Consider the following 22,873-nt stretch of genomic DNA (forward strand, 5'->3'; position numbering starts at 1 on the left):
GTAATGTGATTATATCCTATTATTTTTATCAATATTTTGTATATAATGTTAATATTGTATAGAAGAAGAAGAAGAACTCTTTATTGCATATAAAAGGCACGCCATACACAATACCCTTGACGGCTACAAGCCAGGGGTTAATAGTGATTGGGTTTTACTAGTGATTATCATGCACAACACGTCATATAATATTTATCATGTATCATGTAACTAGTAGTTAATTCATAGTTGTGGAATTTTAGGATTTTAATTGTCATAAATAAGTAGCTCTAATCATGTTGGGTGGTGCATATTTTTAGTTTTAGCTAAGAAATTTTATTTCTAGTAAGGTTATAACTAATTTAAAACTATGAACGTAATGGAATAGCGTAATACACATAATATAATACATTACTGCATGTAAGTTTCCATACATTTAGTGTAGTATTCTCGAATTAAATTGAATGGATAACAGGCCTCAAACTAGAGCAGCAAAAAACTTGCTGAAATAATAGCCTTGCAAAATGTGCTGCTTATATGATGTTTGTGAACATATCTGGAACAGGACATGATACAGCCAAAGTGGATGTCTTCTGTTCATTGCAAAGGGTGTGAGATTTGGGTTTTACTAGTGATTATCATGCACAAAACCACGTCATATAATATTTAATATTTCAGTGATGTATACCAATTAGGTTGCTATGTCAGAATGTATAACAATAAAAATATGCAAAGAAGATATAAAAAAAGGTAAATTTTTAAATAAGATTAAAAAGGTTTAATGATGTTAGAAAACTAAAAATGGCTGACACATGGTCATTGACAGACAGGGACATATTCAGGGGTGGGTAGAGGTGGAATATACCCCCCCCCCCCCAACAAAAAATTTGAAATTAAAGAAAAAGAATGCAGAAGGCATTCTACAAAAAAAAATCTCAAAAGCCTTGTCGCCATGGCCCCCCCCTATGACGATACCTGGATACGCCTCTGTTGATAGATAGAATCTGACTGATTGTATAAAGCTCAATCAGATCACTAAAAGCAATAAAATATAAAACACGTTAGTGTCTATAATCTATAATCACGAACACAAAAATATTGTTAAAAAGGTGTCATAGTGCTCACTAAATCAGCAGGAACCAGAGAAGGAAGCTGTTCTTGCTCACCTATGCAGAGATGAGCAAGAACAACTTCCTCTCTGTAGTTCCTGTGCAGAGTAGACTGCCAGTGTTTAATAAAGGCTTATCTGATACAGCTTGTTCATAACCTGTCCATGCCAAGATTATTACTGGGAGAGTAAACTATCACGTATTATTTGTCTGTAGTCTGTATAGGGAACTAACAGGTTGCAGTTGTTTCAGGATTGGGGTGATCTAGCTGCAGCATCAGCCAATTCATTACCCCTGATTCCAAAATGGCTTGGGATCCAGCAGAAACAGATGTCAAATGAACTTTCAGAAAGAGAACGTAACATCTGCTGGACTTGGGTCTCGGAAGGATGAGGATTAATTTCATCTTATAAAGCTTGTAGATTTTAATATGACCCCAAGGCTAATTCTAAAACAAACTCTGCATACATGCTGCATTCATCTGCTGAAATATATGCTGCATTCATTGAGAATCTTCTCAGATATAGTACTATCTTGGAAGATGGCAGCAGACTGGACAGATGACTCTGACTTTGAGCTATCAGTGAAGGCAGGCAATGTCAGAGTGTTAGGCTTGGTCTGCACCATAGAGTTGTTGGTAGACAGAATCTGGAGTGGTAGCCTCCCCCCTCCTTTAATGGAGAAGTTGCATGAAGAATAATGCACATGCCAAGGTGGAAGTGGTTTCTTTGGTGACTGGACAACTGACTACCATGATGTTAAGCTCTCTGAGCAATTCTTGGGCACAAATACCAAAGGAACAGTAACTAGTTTGATGGGTGTCATATAGATTTTCCCAAAAGTGGCTCAAAAACAGATGCCAATGTGGGGTATTCTGGCAGGAATTTTAGTTTAAAGTTGCATTGTAATGACAATTGGAGTGCTTTTGTCAAAGAAAGAAGGAGGCTCAATTGCTTTGACATATAGACTGGAAAGGAGATGTTTGGACTGCTCCAGTAGCAATGCAAATGACTTGATGGTGGATTGATTCCAGCCATCACACTAGGCTGTTTCTAACCAATATATACAACTGGGGCCCATAATATAATTTAGAACAAAAGAGTGCACAATAAAGTTGAAGTAATGTGTAACAACCTGCACCACACTTGTTGGAGGTTATGACGCATAACATGTACAGGATCTTAGTGCACTTTGTTCGAAGTTAACGAATGTGTTGTAAAAATGGCAACTTTTTATTGAATATGAGTACCAGGAATTTTGTTTCTGCTATTATACTGAGTGGACAGAAATCATGGCATACATACCTATTAATGGGTAGGTTCACCTTTCATCTGGATAAGGGCAGTCACACAGCGAGACATTGAGTACACTAGTTCATGAAAGTGTTCCACAGGTATTTCAATCCATGCTTGCTACACCAATGTCCGTAATTCCGTCGCATTCCTGGGTGGAGGATCCAAAGCTCAAATGGACCTATCCACAGCATCCCAAAGATGCTCCACGGGGTTCGTGTCCAGCAAACGGGGAAGCCATTCCATGGTGGTAAAATCTGCAGAATGCTCTTCGAACCATGTTCTAGTCACCACGGCTCTGTGGGGAGGTGCATTGTCCTGCTGGAAGAGTCCACTGCCCTGTGGGTGCACAATGACCATGAAGGGATGGAAGATGGTCTGCAAGGATGGACGTGTAAGACCATTTAGAGATGTATCTAGACGTACCAGAGGTCCCAACGTGTGCCAGTTGAACACACCCCAGACTATTACTGACCATCCACCTGCCTAAACAGTTCCTTGTTGATATGACAGGTGCATAGCTTCATGCAGTTTCTGCCAATCATCCAAGGTCCAGTGCTGATGGTCTTTCACCCAGTTGAGGGATAGAGTCCTGGTGGGTTGGTGGCTCCCATAAGTTATTGTGACTAATGATTTCCTAATGGAGACATTTTTGGCACCTCCCTCATTGAAATCAGCAGCGATTTGTGCAACTGTTGTTCTCCGGTGTTGGCTGAAACTATGCGAGATAGACATCGACAGTCACATTCATCCATCACCTTTCTCTGCTCACAGCACAGTCCACAATGAGATGTTATTCTGAAAATGGCATATTCCTGATACACTCTTGATATTGTCGAATGATAGTTCAATTTCTGTACCAACTCTGCGATAGAGTGACCCATGCATCAGGTATCCACTATCATCCCTCTTTCAAAGTCATTTAACTCACAACATTGATCCATACTGACATAGAATTACCATCTACATGGATGCAGTGTACTTGTATACCTGCCAAGCAGTTGGGTTCAACCACTAGCGAGAGGAGTGACAGAAATTGAACTATCGTTCGACAAAAGGAAAATAGCTTTTAAGTCTGCAACTAAAATTCAAGATGTTACTGATTTTAAAAACATTTTAATTGAAAGAAATAATGTACAAGAGGTCTTTCAATACCTAAAATTAAGGCTTTTATAATCAGATTTAAAAAAAAAAAAAAGTCATCACAATTGACGTATACAATCGAACTCCATTTCCTCTTAAAGTACATTGCGATATTTTACAATTTCAAGAGACAAACTTCTTGTACATTATTTCTTTCAATTAAAATGCTTTTCAAATCAGTAGCATCTTGAATTTTAGTTGCAGACTTAAAAGCTATTTTCCTTTTGTTTATAAAGGCTGGACAATCTAGTAGCAATGTTTAACTGTTTGTTGTATGTGGCACTGGTTACACTGAGGCAGTCCTTCAACAGTAGATAGAAAAGATGATGATATGTATGTTTTATCCTCAACCTGGCAAGGGTCACTTCTTTTCAGACTTCTCTTTCACTGGATTTTCACTTCTTTAAATCTGGCCTTCTTTGAAAGAGTTTATTAAAAGTTTTAAATGTTTTTCACCAACCTTATGTAGAAATAAAACACAAAGAAAACGAAAACTGGAATCTTGATAACTATGTATTTATAATAAGTTATATTTTTCTGTATTTACAATAAATTATATTTAACTTTACAACTAAAATATATGAAATATACATATAAAATATACATTAAAATATACTGGGTTAAGAACAATAAAATACATTAAAATATACTAAATTAAAATCGATAAAACCAAAGCTTTCGAAGGCTCCTGCCTTCTTCTTCAGCGGTATTTTCTTTGTTCTGCGGTGCGTCTTTAAATACCAGCAGGTTCACGGTACTCATCACGTGTTTCATTCTCACGTGTTCCGTTCTCTTGTGTTACGGAATCGGAAGTGGCTCGAGAGTGGGTCATGTGGAACCGTTCATCCCTTCTGAGGATAGTAGCCTCAAAGAGGGGATGGATCCGCATTCCTCTATCTCTATTAATGTTCACTGTGGAACAGATCCGCAAACTCTCAAGCCACTTCCGGTCCCAGAACTTATTCGCCCGATCGGTGATGATAGCCTCGTCCGGGGAGATGTGGTGCTGCTTCTCCCAAAAATGCTCGGCCACGGCAGACTTACCATAGTCCGCACTTCTTATTGCCTTAGTGTGCTCCCCCAGACGGTCTTTGAGATGGCGTTTTGTTTCCCCTACATAACACTCCCCACGATCCGGGCATCTAATACTATATACGACCCCACTTGCATTCTCTTTTTGAATGGGGTCCTTTAGAGAATGCAAGTGGGGTCGTATACAGTATTAGATGCCCGGATTGTGGGGAGTGTTATGTAGGGGAAACAAAACGCCGTCTCAAAGACCGTCTGGGGGAGCACACTAAGGCAATAAGAAGTGCGGACTATGGTAAGTCCGCCGTGGCCGAGCATTTTTGGGAGAAGCAGCACCACATCTCCCCGGACGAGGCTATCATCACCGATCGGGCGAATAAGTTCTGGGACCGGAAGTGGCTTGAGAGTTTGCGGATCTGTTCCACAGTGAACATTAATAGAGATAGAGGAATGCGGATCCATCCCCTCTTTGAGGCTACTATCCTCAGAAGGGATGAACGGTTCCACATGACCCACTCTCGAGCCACTTCCGATTCCGTAACACAAGAGAACGGAACACGTGGGAATGAAACACGTGATGAGTACCGTGAACCTGCTGGTATTTAAAGACGCACCGCAGAACAAAGAAAATACCGCTGAAGAAGAAGGCAGGAGCCTTTGAAAGCTTTGGTTTTATCGATTTTAATTTAGTATATTTTAATGTATTTTATTGTTCTTAACCCAGTATATTTTAATGTATATTTTATATGTATATTTCATATATTTTAGTTGTAAAGTTAAATATAATTTATTGTAAATACAGAAAAATATAACTTATTATAAATACATAGTTATCAAGATTCCAGTTTTCGTTTTCTTTGTGTTTTATTTCTACATAAGGTTGGTGAAAAACATTTAAAACTACAATATGAACATACCCAACCTCAGAGGCCTGTTTGAAGAGTTTATTAAAAGTTTGTTCGCTCCATATTTTTTGCCATTGTTTCTTACTATTCACTTGGAATTTATGTCTGTAGTCTGTATACGGTACTTTGGTGGTTAAAGATATGGTGCCTGTTGCCATTTTTGCTGCCTGGTCAGCTTGTTCATTTCCTTTATTTCCTGTATGTCCAGGAATCCAACGAAAGGTTTTTGTTTTCTTTTAAGTATTTTGTTTAGGATGATTTGAATTTGTCTCAGCATTGGATAGAAAATCTTTGTCTGTGAAGATCAGACTATGGGGTGATTTTGGTGTCATATTCAGTTTATTACTAATTTCACTGCTTGTAGTTCAGCTGTAAAGATGCTACATTCTGTTGGAAGGAACTTGCGTTATGGTTCACGAAAAACTGTACTTTTTCATCAGTTTTCGATCCGTCTGTGTATATTTCTCTAGATACACAGCATGTATGTTTTAAAAGCTGTTTCCTGGTAGGGACTGTCTTCCCAAGTATGGAATACAATATCACAGATTGGTGATATTGTATCCCAGGGAGGTCTTGGTGTGTTTAGTATGATAGCTAGTTGCTGAAATCAAGAGACCAAATTGAAAGTAATTCCCTGATGTATATGTTTACTGGCTTAACTTGATGTATATGATTATTTCTTAACTGTTGGATGTATTCTGTACATATTTTCCCATATTGGTGTATATAATTTTTCGTACACAGGATGATTTGGAATACATTTTATTTTAGCTGCACAAAATAAAAGTAGTACTTGTCTTCTGAGGTAAAGTGGTGGTTAGTAAGCTACAGCATAGAATAGAGACTTTGAACTGGGAAAGTACGATGTGCTCCTAGGGCTATGCCAGTGCATTATGGTGTATAGAGTCTGACCATGTTAAAGCACTTTAGCATTAGAGGCATATGATGCAAGATAGCAAGCTTATATATATACTATCATCCCTCTTTCAAAGTCAGTTAACTCACAACATTGATCCATACTGACATCGAATTACCATCTACATGGATGCAATGATGCAGTGTATTTGTATACCTGCCAAGCAGTTGGGTTCAACCACTGGCGAGAGGAGTGACAGAAATTGAACTATCGTTCGACAAAAGGAAAATAGCTTTTAAGTCTGCAACTAAAATTCAAGATGTTACTGATTTTAAAAGCATTTATTTTCAGCCAAAAAAACACCTTCCCGTTTCACCCATCCAGTCACTCAAAAAGTTTGTCTAGTTCAGCCTTGAATTTATTTAAGCTGTCAACTTCCATAATGACAGATGGAAGTTTGTTCCAGCAATCAACTATCTGCTGGCTAAAGGCAAATTTCTGCACATCTATTCTGCAACTGTCTTTCCTCAATTTGAATTCATGTCCCCTCAGGTACAGAATCTGAGCAAGAGGAAGAATTCCATCAGCATTGAGCTACCTCAAACCTGCTGTCATTTTAGGATTCATTTAAGTCATCCCATTAACAAAGCCACTAAACTGATTTTGGGGACCCACTAACCCCTCTAAACCCTTCTGTATAAAAAAGGATGGTTTTCCCCAATAGTTTCACAGCATTAGATTAAAAATTTTGGAATGGGACCTGACATCAGTTCACAGTCAAAGCTAGGAACAATAGAAAGATAGGAACACACAATTCCTATCTGGCAATGCTAATGTAGCAGAGACTGTGAACTTCAGTTCACAGTCTTTGTCGCATTAGCATTGTCTGTTTCACTATTTTTATTTTCAGATAGAAATTGTGTTGAGGGCCGCCCCTGAAGAAACATCAGGATTCATGGCGTTTGTAATTCTGGTTCAATGCCTGGGCTTATCCCCCCCCCCACTACGAAGCCCAGGGATGCCCACCATCCAGCAAACAATAAATGTACTTGGGAGCAGAACACTAGGACTACCTAGACACCATACCCACACACTGTTGCCAGTCTGAACCCTTTTCCTTGCACCATGAGGGTAGAGGCATGGCACTGACACAGCTTGCAGACGAACCCACTAGCCAAATGATCCTGGCTGAGCCATCCAGAACCACCCAACTTGACAAAGCAGGTGCCAAAGTGGTGTGTTAAAGCTGGGCACCTCAACCACCAGATCCCTCTTTCCAAGTTTCCATAGGTTGCATCACAAAGCAAACATGCCAGATTCTCATGGTGCTAGCCTGGAACCTAGTCTGTGGGTGCTGGGTCCCAATGATGCTGATCTGGAAGACCAGTAGCATCACTGAGAGGTCCCCTCACCACACACACAGGTGCCCACATCAAGGGGCCCAGTGGTGAAACTTACTGTTGATGACGGTGTTAACATGGCTTTCTAGTTGTGTTCTTGTGTTTGCATGGAGGATGAGCACAAGGTTGTCTGCATGGCTAAGGCCTCTGAATGCTTATCAATCATCTCAAGAAACTTTATCTAGAAAAATGGTCTTTTGAAAAGTACTGCAAATTTTGCCTAATTTACCTCTGGCAGTGTCATTGACTGTGAATCATACCCACACTTGGAACACTGTATTCATGTGTAGGCATGCCATATTTGAAAAAAAGATGCCAAGATGTTAGAGAATGTATAACAGACAAACTTATCTGTATAACTTATCTTCCCTTACTTATTTAGTTTCAAAACTAAATAACTGAGGGAAGGTGGGAGTATACGAGGGTGTATAAGACCAAAAGAGATTGGATAAAAAAATTAATAAAAAAAGATGAAATATTCTTTTAAGAAGACAAGAGTGAGCATAAATAGAAACTGAAAGATAATAAAGTAGTGAATTTCAAAAAAAAATCTACCTTTAGTGAACAACCAGTTGTGGGGAGAGGGGTTATATCTTTAAACTTTAATCTTTTAATATCTTTTATCCTTTATACTACTATACCTTTATATATATATTCCCCTTGAATCTTTAATTTATTCCCCATTTCTATCTCCACTTTGCATCTGACTTGTGTATCTCACAGAAGAATCTGGCTCTAGGGAATTTCAGTATTTAATATATCTCCCCCTTTGGATTTGGCTGGGTGGTAGAATGACAAACACAACTTCATTTAACACTATATACAATTTTTTTATTATACATAAGTACAAAAGGGAAAATTAGCAATAATAAAACACATAATACAACTTGAAATCAATACATGGTATGGACTAAGTTTCCATGTCATTTGGCATTCCAATACATCACCTTTCTTCTTGCCATTAGGCTATAACGCTCTCTTGAGTTTAATTTATTTTTACTTCATTAAAGCAAATCACACTTATTTCTACTGGTCAAGCAGGTCAATCCATTCTACACTTCAATTCCTCCATTAATACAATACTTCTTCTTAAGCTAACAGCCCAACTGACAAACCTTTCTTAGCTAATCTCACCTTAACACAATTCAAACCACCATTTAATTTTAACATTTCTGTCTCCTTTTTATTTCCACTTTTGTTCACTCGGGTAAATTTCAGCAACCTGCTGCTAACAGCATCACCTCCTTACTTCTGGAACATCATATATGTGTCAACATTCAACTCTACCATTCCCGTTGATTAACCTGTCCAAAATTATTAAATTCCATCCATTAATTAAGAAGTAAATGAACCATAACTATGTGCCACCCGTTCTTTATTCTATACCTAAGATATTACCTTGCTTATCTATATACTATGCTTGACTTTAACTGTATAACTCCTTTAACAATTCTCTACTCTTTCTCTACAGTTCTTTACATTTACAAAAGGGTACCTATGCTATTCAAGCACTTACTTCTAGTGAAGAGCCGGACGTTTCCATTTGGGGCCTTCCATTCCTTATTTGGGACTGCTATCATCATTCATCTCAGGGCATCTGGGGAATTGGTGTGCAGATCATAGGTCTGCTACTCTGCTTTGTCTGTTCCGGGGGCTACTACTTTGCATGTTGGCTCGGCTCCGTCTGTTCCAGGGCTGCTACCCTTCCTTCACAACTCTGCTCCATCTGTTCCAGGACTGCTACCTTGCCTGTCGGCTCTACTCCTTCTATTCCAGGGCAGCTACCTTGCATGTCGGCTCGCTCTCTCGGTTCCAGGGCTGCTACCTTGCCTGTCGGCTCTGCTCTCTCGGTTCCAGGGCTGCTACTACCATTCAAGGCCTGCTATGTCTCGTTCTGGGCCAGCTATTTGCTGTCTGAGACCTGCCCGTGAAATCATAGCTTTCCTTGAGAGAACTCTGTCATCAGTGAGAAACTTTTTACTCTCACTTTACCGTACTTTCAAAACCCCACTCCTTCCGACAACCTCACCTTTTCTATAATTCTCGCCGACACCTCTTCACTGTACTTCTCCCACCACAAACCATATAAACCAACCACTCAACTGTCCGCTCTTCCAACACTGAACTTATAAACCAACTACTCAACTGTTACTTTCCATCACTAAACTTATAAAACAACTACTCGACTGTTCACCCATCTTAAAACTTTATCAGAACTTACTCAACTGACTCCTCCATCTTAAACTTTATCCGCACTTACTCAACTGACTGAAAGATGATGCCTCTTCTCTCGGGTTCCCTCTTTTTGTTCCCCTGAACTCCATACCGCCCACGTTCCGGACCTCAACCAATCTTTCCGTTCTATTAAACTTTTCTTTCTGTTTTATTTGCCAATGTTAAATTTCCCAGGCTGTCTCTTCTTCGCTTGATCCAACCTCCCATTTTGAATATCTTTATAATTTTCCCAGGACATCTGCCCTTTTGAAGTCGGCCGAACACCTCCACAAACACCCGTTTCCCCTTCGCACCTTGCTTTTAAAGTCTACGAAACATGCCATCATGGTTGTGTACCTACTTCCTGTTTTGTCTCACGGTGTTACTAATCAAAGGAGACGCTCCAACTAATCCAGTCTCCCATCCCATTGTTATCTCCCGAGCAACCCTTCTCACACCCTTCTACAAATGACCCCCGCTACCTGTTCCTGCTGTCCCTGTTTGTTTTCTCGTATTTGGAGCCGAAAGTTTATCCGTCTGTTGCTAGTAATTCTTACACTTTCCCCTTCTCTTCATTAAATTTTCTCTTTATTTTAATCTTTCCCTTTCGAACGACCCACTATCTTCAATTTATTTGATTTGTAACATTTTATCTTACAATATCACTATATAATCTCTTAGTTTCGGAACGACAACCCCACTATCGTCATTTAATTTTTCTTGTAAGATTTTATATCTTACACAGTGAATTTATTCCAGTCAACTAACAGAATAAATTACATTAATAGAGTTGCTGAGGTTGGAAACTTAAGTAAGTTCTAAGAAGAAATTGAATGGACACTCATTACCACTGGGGCAAATATGACAAGAAAGGGGAAGTTTTCCTTCCCTTTGAAGAGACTTACCTGGAGAAATTCCCTCCCTTCCTTTGGTGGAAAACTGAGCAAAAACCTAAATCTATGCAGTCAGAGAAAAAATACTGATGAACCATGTTGAATGGAAATTTTCAATCCAACCTGGATTTATCCTCTAAGACCAATCCTCCAAAGGAATGTAATTCAATTAAGACTCACCTGGCATGCATGAAAATGAAGAAGAAAATGAACACTAAAAGCTCTGTGATGAGTGCTGTAGTGACCACCCACCCTCCCCATAGCTAAAATAAAATTCCTGAGTGCTCTACTGCAATGTAACTATGGATATTGTTGTCATTTGGGTTTTATTGCTCAGCACTGCTCAGAGAACTTCATATCTCACTGCACAATTACCCCCAGATCTCTTTCATTCTACACTAGCCTGAGTGTAACACTGCCTAGTTAATACATTTCCCTGGGGTTACTGCTACTGCATTTCTCAATATTAAACTTCAGTTGCCACTTAGGGCTTACATCTGGTGAGTACGAGCTTGGCAAACCCAGGGTCTTGAGCTGGATATCATCATTCTTCTCTTTCTCGGTGATTCCCTTCTATTTCCCTCCCCCTCTCTCTCTCTCTCTCTCTCTCTCTCTCTCTCTCAGGGAAACACGGGAATTTTTTTTTTTTTTTTTTTGGCTGGTGCAGCATAAGCCTCAGGCTTCCTTGCACCTAATAATAATAATCTGCCCAACAACAGATCCTGTTGCAGTAGCATAGTGCCGTTAACAACCCTGTCAACCTTCTTATCATCTGCAAACTTCGACATTAAGCACAATATACCTTCATCAATATCACTGATAAATATACAAAACAACATTGGGCCGAACGAACCCTGGGGGACACCACTAATAACATTAGTCCATGAAGAGCAGTGTCCATTGATTACCACTCTCTGTCTTCCCCCACTCAGCCAACATTTTATCCACTGTAGCAACTTGCCCTTAATGCCATACTACTCCATTTGTACAGTAGTCTTCCATGTGTAACAGTATCAAAAGCTTTCCTGATATCCAAGTATATAATATCAAAACTATTTTTTGCATCCAGTTCCTTTGTGATCACGTCATAATATCCAACCAAATTGGTCAGACAAGACTTTCCCATCAACATAGAGACACAGAGATCATCAACATAGAGCACAGTTTGCAGTTGGAGGAAGTTGTTCTATGATGGAATTCACTTTGTTCACTTTGATGGCAAAAAGCATAAAACTGAAAACTAATCCTTTAGGTAATCCCTCATTTTGGCTAAAAGGCCAAGAGAGAAAGGACAGATCCTACATAAACTTGGAAGGAATGATGAGGTAAAAAGATTTTGATAAAAGCTGGGAGATGACCTCTTAAGCCAATGCTATAAAGGTCTTTTAAAGTTTCAAATCTCTAAGTTTTGTCATAAGCTTTTTCCATATCGACGAACACGGACACCAGGTGTTCTCATTTTAAAAAGGCATCTTGAATGGATGTTTCAAGCTGAATTAAATGGTTTAAAGTGGACCTATTCCTTCAGAAGCCAATAAATGTACTTGAGGAGGTAAATGGGCTCCTCCACTCTGTAGAGGAGCCCATTTACCTCCAAACGCCACATAAGGCAGGAGTTGACCATTCTCTTCAGGATTTTGCAAAGACAGCCTTTTTTTTTTTTTTTTTTTTGTTAGTTGTTGGCGCATCGGCTTCTGTGGCCATAATGCACCTTCCAAAGTTTTTGCATTTTACTGTGATCCAAGTCCGAGGCGGGATTCGAACCCGCAACCATTGGGTTGCCAGGCAGGCACTTTACCCACCTGGCTAGCCCGGTCGGTGCAAAGACAGCGACTCAAAGTGATAGGACGGTAGTTTGCTGGGATTTTTGGATATTTTCGTAGCTTAGGAAAGGCAAGCATGATTGCCTTATGCCAGGAATCTGGAAACTGTTCTTCTAGATAGATCCTATTGTACAGAAAGAGCAAATGGTCCATGGATTTAACTGACAGGTGTTTGATCATTTCATAACAGATGAGATCTGGTCCAGCAGTACTTGTCTCCATAAGAGTTAGCTATTTTTAACTCTTCTATGGTGAAGGGCCCATTATAAGGATGAAAATTTTTACATTTGAAGCTAATAGGCTGCCTTTTGTGTTTGCCTTTCAGGAATAAGCCTCTGGGGAGTAAGAGGATGTTCAAGAGATGGTAGCAAAAGTCTCCCCAAGAGCATTAGCTATTGCAGTTAGGGTGCAATATATATTATACCTTCATTTTCTGGATTTTGTCCCAAACAACTTTACTATTGGTCAACCTAGTAATAGTGGATGTAATGGATTCACGATTCCATTTGGCTCTGACAGCAAATATAGCGTACTTTTGCACATGCACATTTGAAGACTAAGAAATTGACACTGTAGGATATCGTCAGAATATCTCCCAAGCTTTGTGTTGTGCGTTTTTTGCTACTGTGCATTCAGCATTCCATCAAGGTTTTGGAAATGGTGGAAATTGTGTTTTAGCATTAGTAGAGGTATATGATGCAAGAAAGCAAGCTTATGCAGCATCAGCCGAAAAAAAAAACAAAAAACAAAAAACTTCCACTTCACCCCTCCGTTCGTACGAAATACCTGTGAAGCTAAGCCTTAAATTTATTTAGGCTATCAACTTCCATAACATGGGATGGAAGACTGTTCCACCAAACAACTACCCGCAGCTAAAGGCAAATTTCCACACATCTATCTTACATCTGTCTTTCCTCAATTTGAATTTATGCCCTCTCAGGTGATTATTCTGAGCAAGAGGAAGAATCCCATCAACACTGAGCATGCTCAAACCATTCAAGGCTTTATACACCTCTATCAGATCACCTCGCCGGTGCTTAGTCTCCACACACTATAATTTGCAAAACTTAAGCCTTTCTTCGTAAGAGCAACCCTTTGTTCCATTAAATAATCTTGTTGCCTTTCTCTGTACTTGTTCCAGCAGCTCTACATCCTTGTTAAAATGAGGCCTCCAGACCTGTATACAGTACTCAAGGTGTGGCCTGACTATTGCCTTATACAAGGGAATAATCACCTAATTATCCCTGATAGAAAAATTCCTATATATCATTCACAACACACCATGAGCTACTCTTGCAGCCCGTCTGCACTGTTAAGAGAACTTCATATCTGCCTGCACAATTACCCCAGGTCCTTTTCATTCTCTACCACTGTCAGTGTAGTACCACAGAGTTCATACGTTTCTCTGGGGTTGCTATTTTCCATATGTAGTACTTTACATTTGTCTATGTTAAACTTCATTTGCCACCTCTCAGCCCATCTGCTCAACCTTTCCAGATCCTGTTGCAGCAGCATAGTGTCAGTAGTGTCCTTAACAACCCTGCCAACCTTTGTATCGTCTGCAAACCTGGACATTAAGCTTGATATACCATCATCAATATTATTTTTAAACACAGAAAACAATAATGGACCCAACACTGAACCCTGCGGGACTCCACCAATAACAATAGTCCACGATGAGCAGTGTCCATTGATTAGGCCTTGAATGGGTTGAGCACGCTGAATTCTGATGAGATCCTTCCACTTGTTCAGATTACGAACCTAAGGGGACATAAATTCAAATTAAGAAAGGACTGATGTAGAATAGATGTGCGGAAATTTGCCTTTAGCCAGCGGGTGGTTAATTGCTGGAACAAACTTCCATCTGTCGTTGTGGAAGGTGATAGGTTGAATAAATTTAAGGAGGAACTAGACAGGCATTTGGAGTGAATGGTGTGATTTTTTTTTTTTTTTTTTTTGGATGATGCATAAGCTCATACACTTGCTTTCTTGCATCACATGCCACTACTAGTACTACCACTCTCTGTCTTCTCCCCCTCAACCACCCCTTTATCCATAGCAGCAATTTGCCTCCAATGCCACACTGCTCCAATTTGTGCAGCAGTCTTCCATGTGCAACAGTATCCAAAGCCTTTCTAAGATCCAAGTATATAATATCAAAGTTATTCACTGCATCCAGTTCTTTTGTGACTGCATCATAGTATCCAATCAAATTGGTCAGGCAAGACCTCCCCTTAACAAAACCATGCTGTGTCCGAGCTATAACTGAAGTCTTGTATAGATGATCCTGCAGTGCTTCTTTAACCAGTGCCTCAATTAATTTTCCTGGAACGGAAGTTAAACTCACAGGTCTATAATTACTTGCATCAGCCTTTGATCCTCCTTTGTGAATTGGGGTCACATTTGCACATCTCCAGTCTATGGGTATCACTCCCAAGTCCAAAAATTTCTCCTCCACTTTACTCTCAGTTATTACAAGATTAACTAGCTTACTGCCAGAGTTGAATACACCTCTGGCATTCCCCTCATTGAATAACTCCTCATGTGTGAATGTCAATGCAAAATATTCATTTAGTTTGTTAGCTACCTGAGCAGGATCATCAACAATTGAACCATCGATATCAAGTGGACCAATCTGATTCATCCCCTTCCTTCTAGAGTTTACATAAGTAAAGAACTCTTTGCTGTTTTTCTTTGCATCCCTTTCCAAAGATCTCTCGTAATCTGCCTTCGCCTGCCTAACCTCCTTTGTAACTTGGTTACAGATCAACTTATATCTATCATAGGCTTCTGTGTCACGTGTTAATTTATATGTATCCCTTGTATTTTTCTTCTCTGCCATATGTCTGATTAGTTCATCTAACATCCATTTAGGCCTAAACCTTGAACAATATTTCTTGGTATGTAAAGCCTAGTAGCTTCCAAGATAAGTTTTTTGAATGCTTCCCATTTTGAATTTGCTGTTGGTAACATCATCAGTTGGTCCCACTGTATAGAATTTAAATACTGTCTCAGTCCATCGTAGTCACCTTTACGAAAGCAATAACCCTTCCCTTTACCCCTAATGGTAGTTACCTCTTTGAGTAAATCCCACTTCAGCACACTGTGATCACTGCCACCAAGTGGCTCATTTATCTGCAGATTCTTAATGCATGAAGAATCACTGCTGATTCTCAAGAAACAAGGTGTTGGATCTAATATAACTTCGGTTTTCTGTATTTTAACAGAAGTGACATTATCTGGATCAATAGTCAAATTTTGAGATAGGGACCAGATTAGGGCTCCAGAAGAAATAAATTGATCAGGATTTGGGAATTTTTTTATTTTTGTTCAGTGTCTGTGCTACCCATCCATCATTGTTCCCAAATGGCGTGCCCAGTACGCAGCAAGCAATAAATGTGCTCAGGAGTGAGACAACAGGGCTGCCCAGATGCTATACCGCACTGCCACCAGCCCAAATCCTGTCCCTTGAACCATGAGTGTAGAGGAATGCCAGATTCTGACAAAATGTCAGAATGACAAAATCAAAATGACAAAATCAAAATCTGACAAACATGCCAGATTCCTATGATGTTAGCCTGAAACCAAGGCTATGGACATTGGATCCCTGTGATGCTATTGTGGAAGCCCAGCAGCATCACTAGGAGATCCCCCTTACCATGCACAGGTGCCCACGTTGAGGGAACTATGGATGTTCTGGTCTGCATTAACTGAATCACAAATTTTTCTGTGGGACAGTCTTACATCTTGGAATATGTTATTTAAATAGCTACACAATGATATTAATTTCCTTACCTTTTATTTTCAAATAACATCACTTCTTTGTGCATCCAATAACCTACAGCCAGAGCCAATGTGGACATAGGCAAAACCATCCTTGTATAATAAGAGTATGCAACCTCACCTTAAACAAAATAAAGATGTTCAAAAAAACTACAAATAATAATATTATACAAAGAGCTTCAAAATTGCACAGAACAAATGTAGGAGCATATTCTAGAACTAAAAATAAGAAAAAATTTCCTATAAATATATGTCTCAAAAGATTTTATTTTTGAGATATTATCTCAAAAATAAAATCTTTTGAGACATATATTTATAGGAAACATTAATCATAAATTACAAAATGAAAATATCTAAATTAGTTGACTGGTTGATTTGTGGTTTTATGGAGGAGTGGTGTCTGTGTTTATAATGCAACAAGTCCATGGTGGTGGTAAACAATAAAAGGTATCATATAATATTTAAAGGCATACCGACAAATAACAAGAAGTAGAGTTATTGTTGTTGTTGATGCAACAGCAACAATGGCTATAATGCACATATTTCTGGCTGGTATATTTCTCTTGTTTGTTTTGATTCTATTATAAGAGTTCAGACTATGTGATATTTATCAATTGATTTTAGAAAAACAAAAACATCATCCATATCCTGACGATCTCCTAGAACATTCTGTAGTGTTAATTGACTGCAATTTTTTAAATGTGAAGAGAAAGCAGTTTTTCATTCTCTTAGATATAGTGGGCATTCTATGATGATATGCTTTACAGTGAGTAGGCATGAACAGCTACTGCATTGTGGGGCATCTTCCTTTCTTAATAGGTAACTGTGAGTGGGGTATGTATGACCAATGTGCAGTTGTGCTAGTACAGTTTCTTCTTTTCTATTTCCTCTTAGACTGGACTGCCACTGTTTGGGTTCTCTCTTTATTTCAAAAAGTTTATTATTTGTTTATTTTTCCCATATACATTTCCACTGTTCTTTAGAGGTCTGTTGTATAATGGATTTATAGTCATGTTTATATGGTGTCCTGAAATTGGGTGAGATCGGATTTGAAGCATTTTTAGCAGCTAAATCTTCCTGTTCATTTCCTGAGATTCCAGTGCGTCCAGGAATCCAACAAAAAATTATGTGGTGGCCACATGTATGAATTTCCATTAACTGAGACCAGATTTCTGTACCAGAGGATGACTGCTGGAGCATTTACATTGTATACAATTCAGAGCACTTAACGAATCGATCGGTATATATATGATGGATTGAGTATATGAGACTTCTTTTATGTTCTCGAGGGCTAATAGGATACCATATAACTCTTCGGTATAAGTACTACATTCTGAGGGGAGCTGATTGGTGATGATATCCGGCAAGACTACAGCTGTACCAACTTTATTGGCAGTCTTGGAACCATCTGTATATAGCTATATGTAACTTGTAAACTGAGTGGTGTGGGCCAGATGTAATTGTCTAATGTTAATATCTGGAAGATTACTCTTACCCCATTTCTGAAAATATCTGTCAACATATATTGTGGGTATTTGCCATGGCTGGATTTCCATGCTAGTATCCTGCAGTATGTTATTCATGTTGAGTCCCCAGCTAGCGTTTATAGCTTGAAGCCTAATGCCAGATGGTTTGTTGAGACATGATTAGTTTGATAGAGGTTCCCCCATTTTGGTATGAAGAGATATTGCTATATCGGGTGATGTGGAAGGCTGCTGATTTTAGCGGCATAATTTAGGAGAAGAATTTGTTGTCGAATGTCTAGCGGAGGTTCATGGGCTTCCGTATACATATACTTAACATTGGAGATGTACGAAAGGCCCCCCAGTGCGACTCAAAGTGCACTGTGATGAATGGGATCCATTTCAGTACATTTGGTCTAGTTGAGGCGTATTCAGGAAATGCACAGTCAGTGGGATCTAATTAATGAACAGTATATATGTAGCAACATGTAACGATCTGCACCCCATGACATAGAGGAGATTACTCTGAGAATATTTAGTTTCTTAAGACAGCTGGTACAAATATATTTTATATGTTCAATGAAGTTTAGTTTTTTATCAAGTATTATACTAAGAAAACGAGTAATACAATGAGAGTCTAACTGAAGGTCTCGATCAGGATGCAATGTACGTTTACGACAGAAATGTACTGCAGTTGTTTTGGATTTAAAAATTCTGTAACAATTGTTTTTGGCTCAAGAGACTATTCTATTAACGGCGCCTTGTAGTTGTCTCTCAATAAGTCGCATATTTTGAGAATGATATAAGATGGCAAAGTCGTCAGCATACAGGTAATCATCAACTGTGTTAGGTATACACTTGGTTATAGAATCAATCCTGATGGCAAAAAGTGTTGCACTCAGTACTGAGCCCTGGGGAACTCCCTCTTCTCGTATGTATGTTCCAGAAAGTGACGAGTGGAAGTGGACTTGGATCTGTTAGATAGAAAGTTTTAAATAAATTTCAGGAGATGACCCCAGATTTACGTAAGTCACGAAGAATCCCATAATGCCAAGTTGTATCAAATGTTTTTTCGATGTCAATGCATATCATAACAAAGTGCTCATTTCTTAGAAAGGCGTTCTGAATATTTGCTTCTGCTTTGATAATGAGATCAAGCGTCGATCTGCTTCTCTGAAAACCATACTGGCTTGGACTGAGAATGTTTTGAGTCTCCAAATACCATGTTAGTCAGGCGTTAACTATTTTTTCCATTCTTTCCCAAGCAACTTGTTAGGGAGATAGGCTGATAGTTTGTTGGATCTGTGTGGTCTTTTCCTGGTTTCGGGAAGGCTAGCACATAAGAATGGCACCAGCTGGTGGGGGGGGTAATATTCCCCTAAAAAAGTTCTATTATAGAGTTGTAAGAGAGCACTTAATGATCTTTCACTTAAATGGGAAATCATTGCGTAATAAATTCCTCAGAACTTGGAGCACTGTTTTTCACTTTTATGAGTGCATTAAACAATTCAGTCATGGTCAATGGCAGATTGTGAATGTTGGAGAGCAGTATTAAAATTCAGTTTATTATACTTTTCTGTACTGCATTTTAGTGACTGAAAGGCTGGTTCATAGGCAAAAACAGCTGAGAGGGTTTCAAAAGACAAGCCGAATGCATTAGCAATTTCCACAGGATCAGAAATTTCCTTTCCTTTCAGAAATAGAATCAGAGTAGTAGCAAGTAAGTATTTTTCATTGATATGTTTGATTTTTTTCCAGACTGTAGCAGTATCTGTGAATCTGTTTATGGTGGCAGCATAGGTTGCTCATGATTCTTTTTTACTCATTCGTCTTGCACGATGAGCCTTAGCCCTTGCTCTCTTAAACTGTAGGAGGTTGGCTGTGGTTGGATGTTTTCTAAACTGATTCCAGTATTTATTCATTTCTCTTTTAGAAATGCTACATGCTTCATTTCACCACGTTTTTGGATGGAGTCTGATTTTAAGTGATGATTTAGGGATAGCAGATTCAAGCTGCTGTCATTATTTGTTGTGTAATATAACTTACTGCAGAATCAATCTTCTTAGTTCTAAATGAGCTATTTCTTGATATTTAGTCCAGTTGGCTTTGTCAAATTTCCAAATTGTTCTAATGCTACTCTGTGGAGAAGAAATTGTACAGAAATCACAGATGATCAGAAAGTGGTCACTATCAAGAGGGTTGTCAGTAATTGTCCAGTCTATGAGAGGAAATATTGTTGGAGAACATACTGATATATCAATGGCAGAGCTTGAACCAGATGGTACATGCACATATGTGTGATCACCGGTGTTTAAAATAGTTAGATTGTGTTTATCCAAGAATTTCTCAATTATTTGTCCTCTGTAGTCAAGATGTTCAGAACCCCATAGGGTTATGGCCATTCCGGTCACCCAGAATACAGAAAGGAGGGGGTATTTGTCTTACTAGTGTCAAAGAGAACTAATAAGTGGATTCTTGAGGTTTCCAGGAAAATAAGTAAATGTATTAATAGAGATGGTCAATGGTCATCATATCAGGTGAAGGACTGTCCTTGTACAAAAGTGCTAAAAGCGTCTGGCAAATGGGTATATAGCTTTTCACTGCAAAGGAGGAGAGGAGCATGTCTATAAGGACTGGCAGAAAAAAAGCAAGTCCAATTTGTATAAACTGTAAGGGAAGGCGGTAGAGACTTCTGTCATTCCATAAAAAGTAAGGATTGTTTTGAATATAAAAGAGTATATGGACAATATAAATTTAGAAATAGTTATGGATAGAAGTTGCAATAATGATTTAAGTGAGTTAAAAATAATACCAGTAAATGGACAGAAGTCTTATAATGCCTCATCACAGTTTGCTAAGAAAACTGAAGAGGTTGGAGTAGTATCCTCTTAGTAATGAAAGGATTTGGTTTCTCAGACAGAGTAATGCCATATGAAAATGAATGTCAGGCTGCTGCTGTGGTTTTTAATAAACAATTGGTGGTGACTCAAGTTGAGGAACTCAGCTTTACTAATAGAGTATATGCAGTATACTCTGAGTAAAGCTGAGTGGAGTATACAGGGTGTCCCAGGAGGAAAGGTCAATATTCCAGGAGGTGCAAGGATAGGTCATTTTAAGCAAAAAAGTTCATATAAACGTGTGCCCTATCACGAATGGTTTCCGAGATAGAGGCATTTGAATATTTATTTTTCAAGTGACAAATTTGGAACAGTTTATAATAAATTTTCAAAAATGCCACCATCAACTTCAATGCACTTTTCTACTCTCATGAGAACATGGCGTGTTGCTTGTCTAAGTGTATCTACACGTTCCTTTATATGGGCAACAGCGTCCATTATGCGAGCTAGCAGATCATCTCTTGTATCCACGTTTCTTCTGTACACGTCACTCTTCATCCAACCCCATAAACAAAAATCTAATGGGGTTGGCTCTGGAGATCTTGGTGGCTAGTTAATGGCACCACCATGACCAATCCACCGATTATGGAAAATTCAGTCCAGATATTCCTTCACATGTTTGGTAGAATGGGAAGGGGCCCCGTCATACTGAAAGTGCATAGCACACCGTCTGGCCAAAAGAACGTCCTCTAGTTGTTCACCTAATGTATTTTGCAAAAATTGAAGGTAATTGTCCTGTCATAACGGGACCTATCAACAGGTTATCGATCATACTGCACCACACATTGATTGAGAAACGAACTTGGAAATTTGTTTCCACTGAACCATGTGAATTCCCGTGTGACCATCGATGAGTGTTACGTGTGTTGTTGATTCCATTCCGGGTAAATGTGGCTTCATCAGTAAATAGTATTGATGGAAGCACTTTACGATTGGCATTTAACCAATGACAAAATTCAAGATGTGTGGCACTGTACCCTATGTGAAGATTTTGCACACGCTGTGGGTGAAATGGGTATAAGCTCTCTTCATGTAGTGTTCGCTATACACGTGTTCGTGAAATACCGAGAAGTGTAGGACGTCTTTGCGTGCTAATTGTAAGACTACATCGAACCATGTTCAGAATGTGTTCCCGTTCCTGCACATTTTCTTGACGTGCTCGTTCAGATGAAACGTGAACACTGGAAAGCATACCATTTTCATGCATTATGTTGAAAACTTTGGAAAACACTCTACGATCCGGAATTCAATGTGTAAGAAAGCGCCGACGGTATTCTTCAACAGCAGCAGGGGCACTATGAACATACAGAAGCCGTAAACATACAGCATATCCGGCATTAGTAAAAATGTGCGGCATTTTTAGCAAACACTTCTACAATTAGAACTGACAGCTGATTCACTCGCAGTCTGATTCACTTCTACAGTAACAACAATCAACTGATAACTGGCAATCAAATGGTGCAGTCTGATGGGAGGGAAGGAAAATATTGCACGTAAATTTCAAAACAAATGTATATTAAAGTAGCTCTATCTCGGAAACCATTTGGGATAGGGTACATGTCTATATGAACTTTTTTGCTTAAAATGACCTATCCTTTCACCTCCTGGAATATTGACCTTTCCTCCTGGGACACCCTGTATGCATGGTAATAAGTGATGTGGAAAGTTTGTAAGCATATACTACCAGTTCAGGGAAGAGTTGCAGCTTTTCATACAATGTATAGAGAAAGTTCGTCAAGTATTAAAAAGAGAGAGAATAATAACTGGTATGGATTCGAACCCCAATTCCCCTCTAGTTGTTCTAATGCAAGAAGGGGAAATGCTAGAAGTCATCTTGATGAGTGAAGGACTGCATATAGTAAATGAACTGGGCCAGCCCTCCACCTTCTTATTGACCCATGAGGAGTCAAATATGGATATAACAGTTTGTACATGGTCCAGCTTGAGAAATATATTATAGACCTGTGAGCTTAACTTCTGTTCCCAGAAAATTAATGGAGGCACTGGTTAAAGAAGCACTGCAGGATCATTTAGACAAGACTTCAGTTATAGCTCGGACACAGCATGGTTTTGTTAAGGGGAAGTCT

The 22,873-nt window shown here is 39.0% G+C and overlaps 1 protein-coding gene across 1 annotated transcript in view; it reads right to left on the reverse strand.

The window, feature by feature from the left end:
- LOC150077626 (aminopeptidase O-like) overlaps positions 1–22,873 on the reverse strand; it is a 407,406-nt gene that overhangs the window by 356,119 nt on the left and 28,414 nt on the right. Inside the window, exon 3 of the mRNA XM_090385969.1 lies at positions 16,439–16,547. Within this exon, the coding sequence (XP_090242095.1) occupies positions 16,439–16,547 (109 nt within the window). The remainder of the gene's footprint in view (positions 1–16,438; positions 16,548–22,873) is intronic.

The sequence above is a fragment of the Mastigoproctus giganteus genome, chromosome 12 (assembly GCF_048544385.1).
Source record: "Mastigoproctus giganteus isolate SK-2022 chromosome 12, ASM4854438v1, whole genome shotgun sequence".
Lineage (NCBI taxonomy): Eukaryota > Metazoa > Arthropoda > Arachnida > Uropygi > Thelyphonidae > Mastigoproctus > Mastigoproctus giganteus.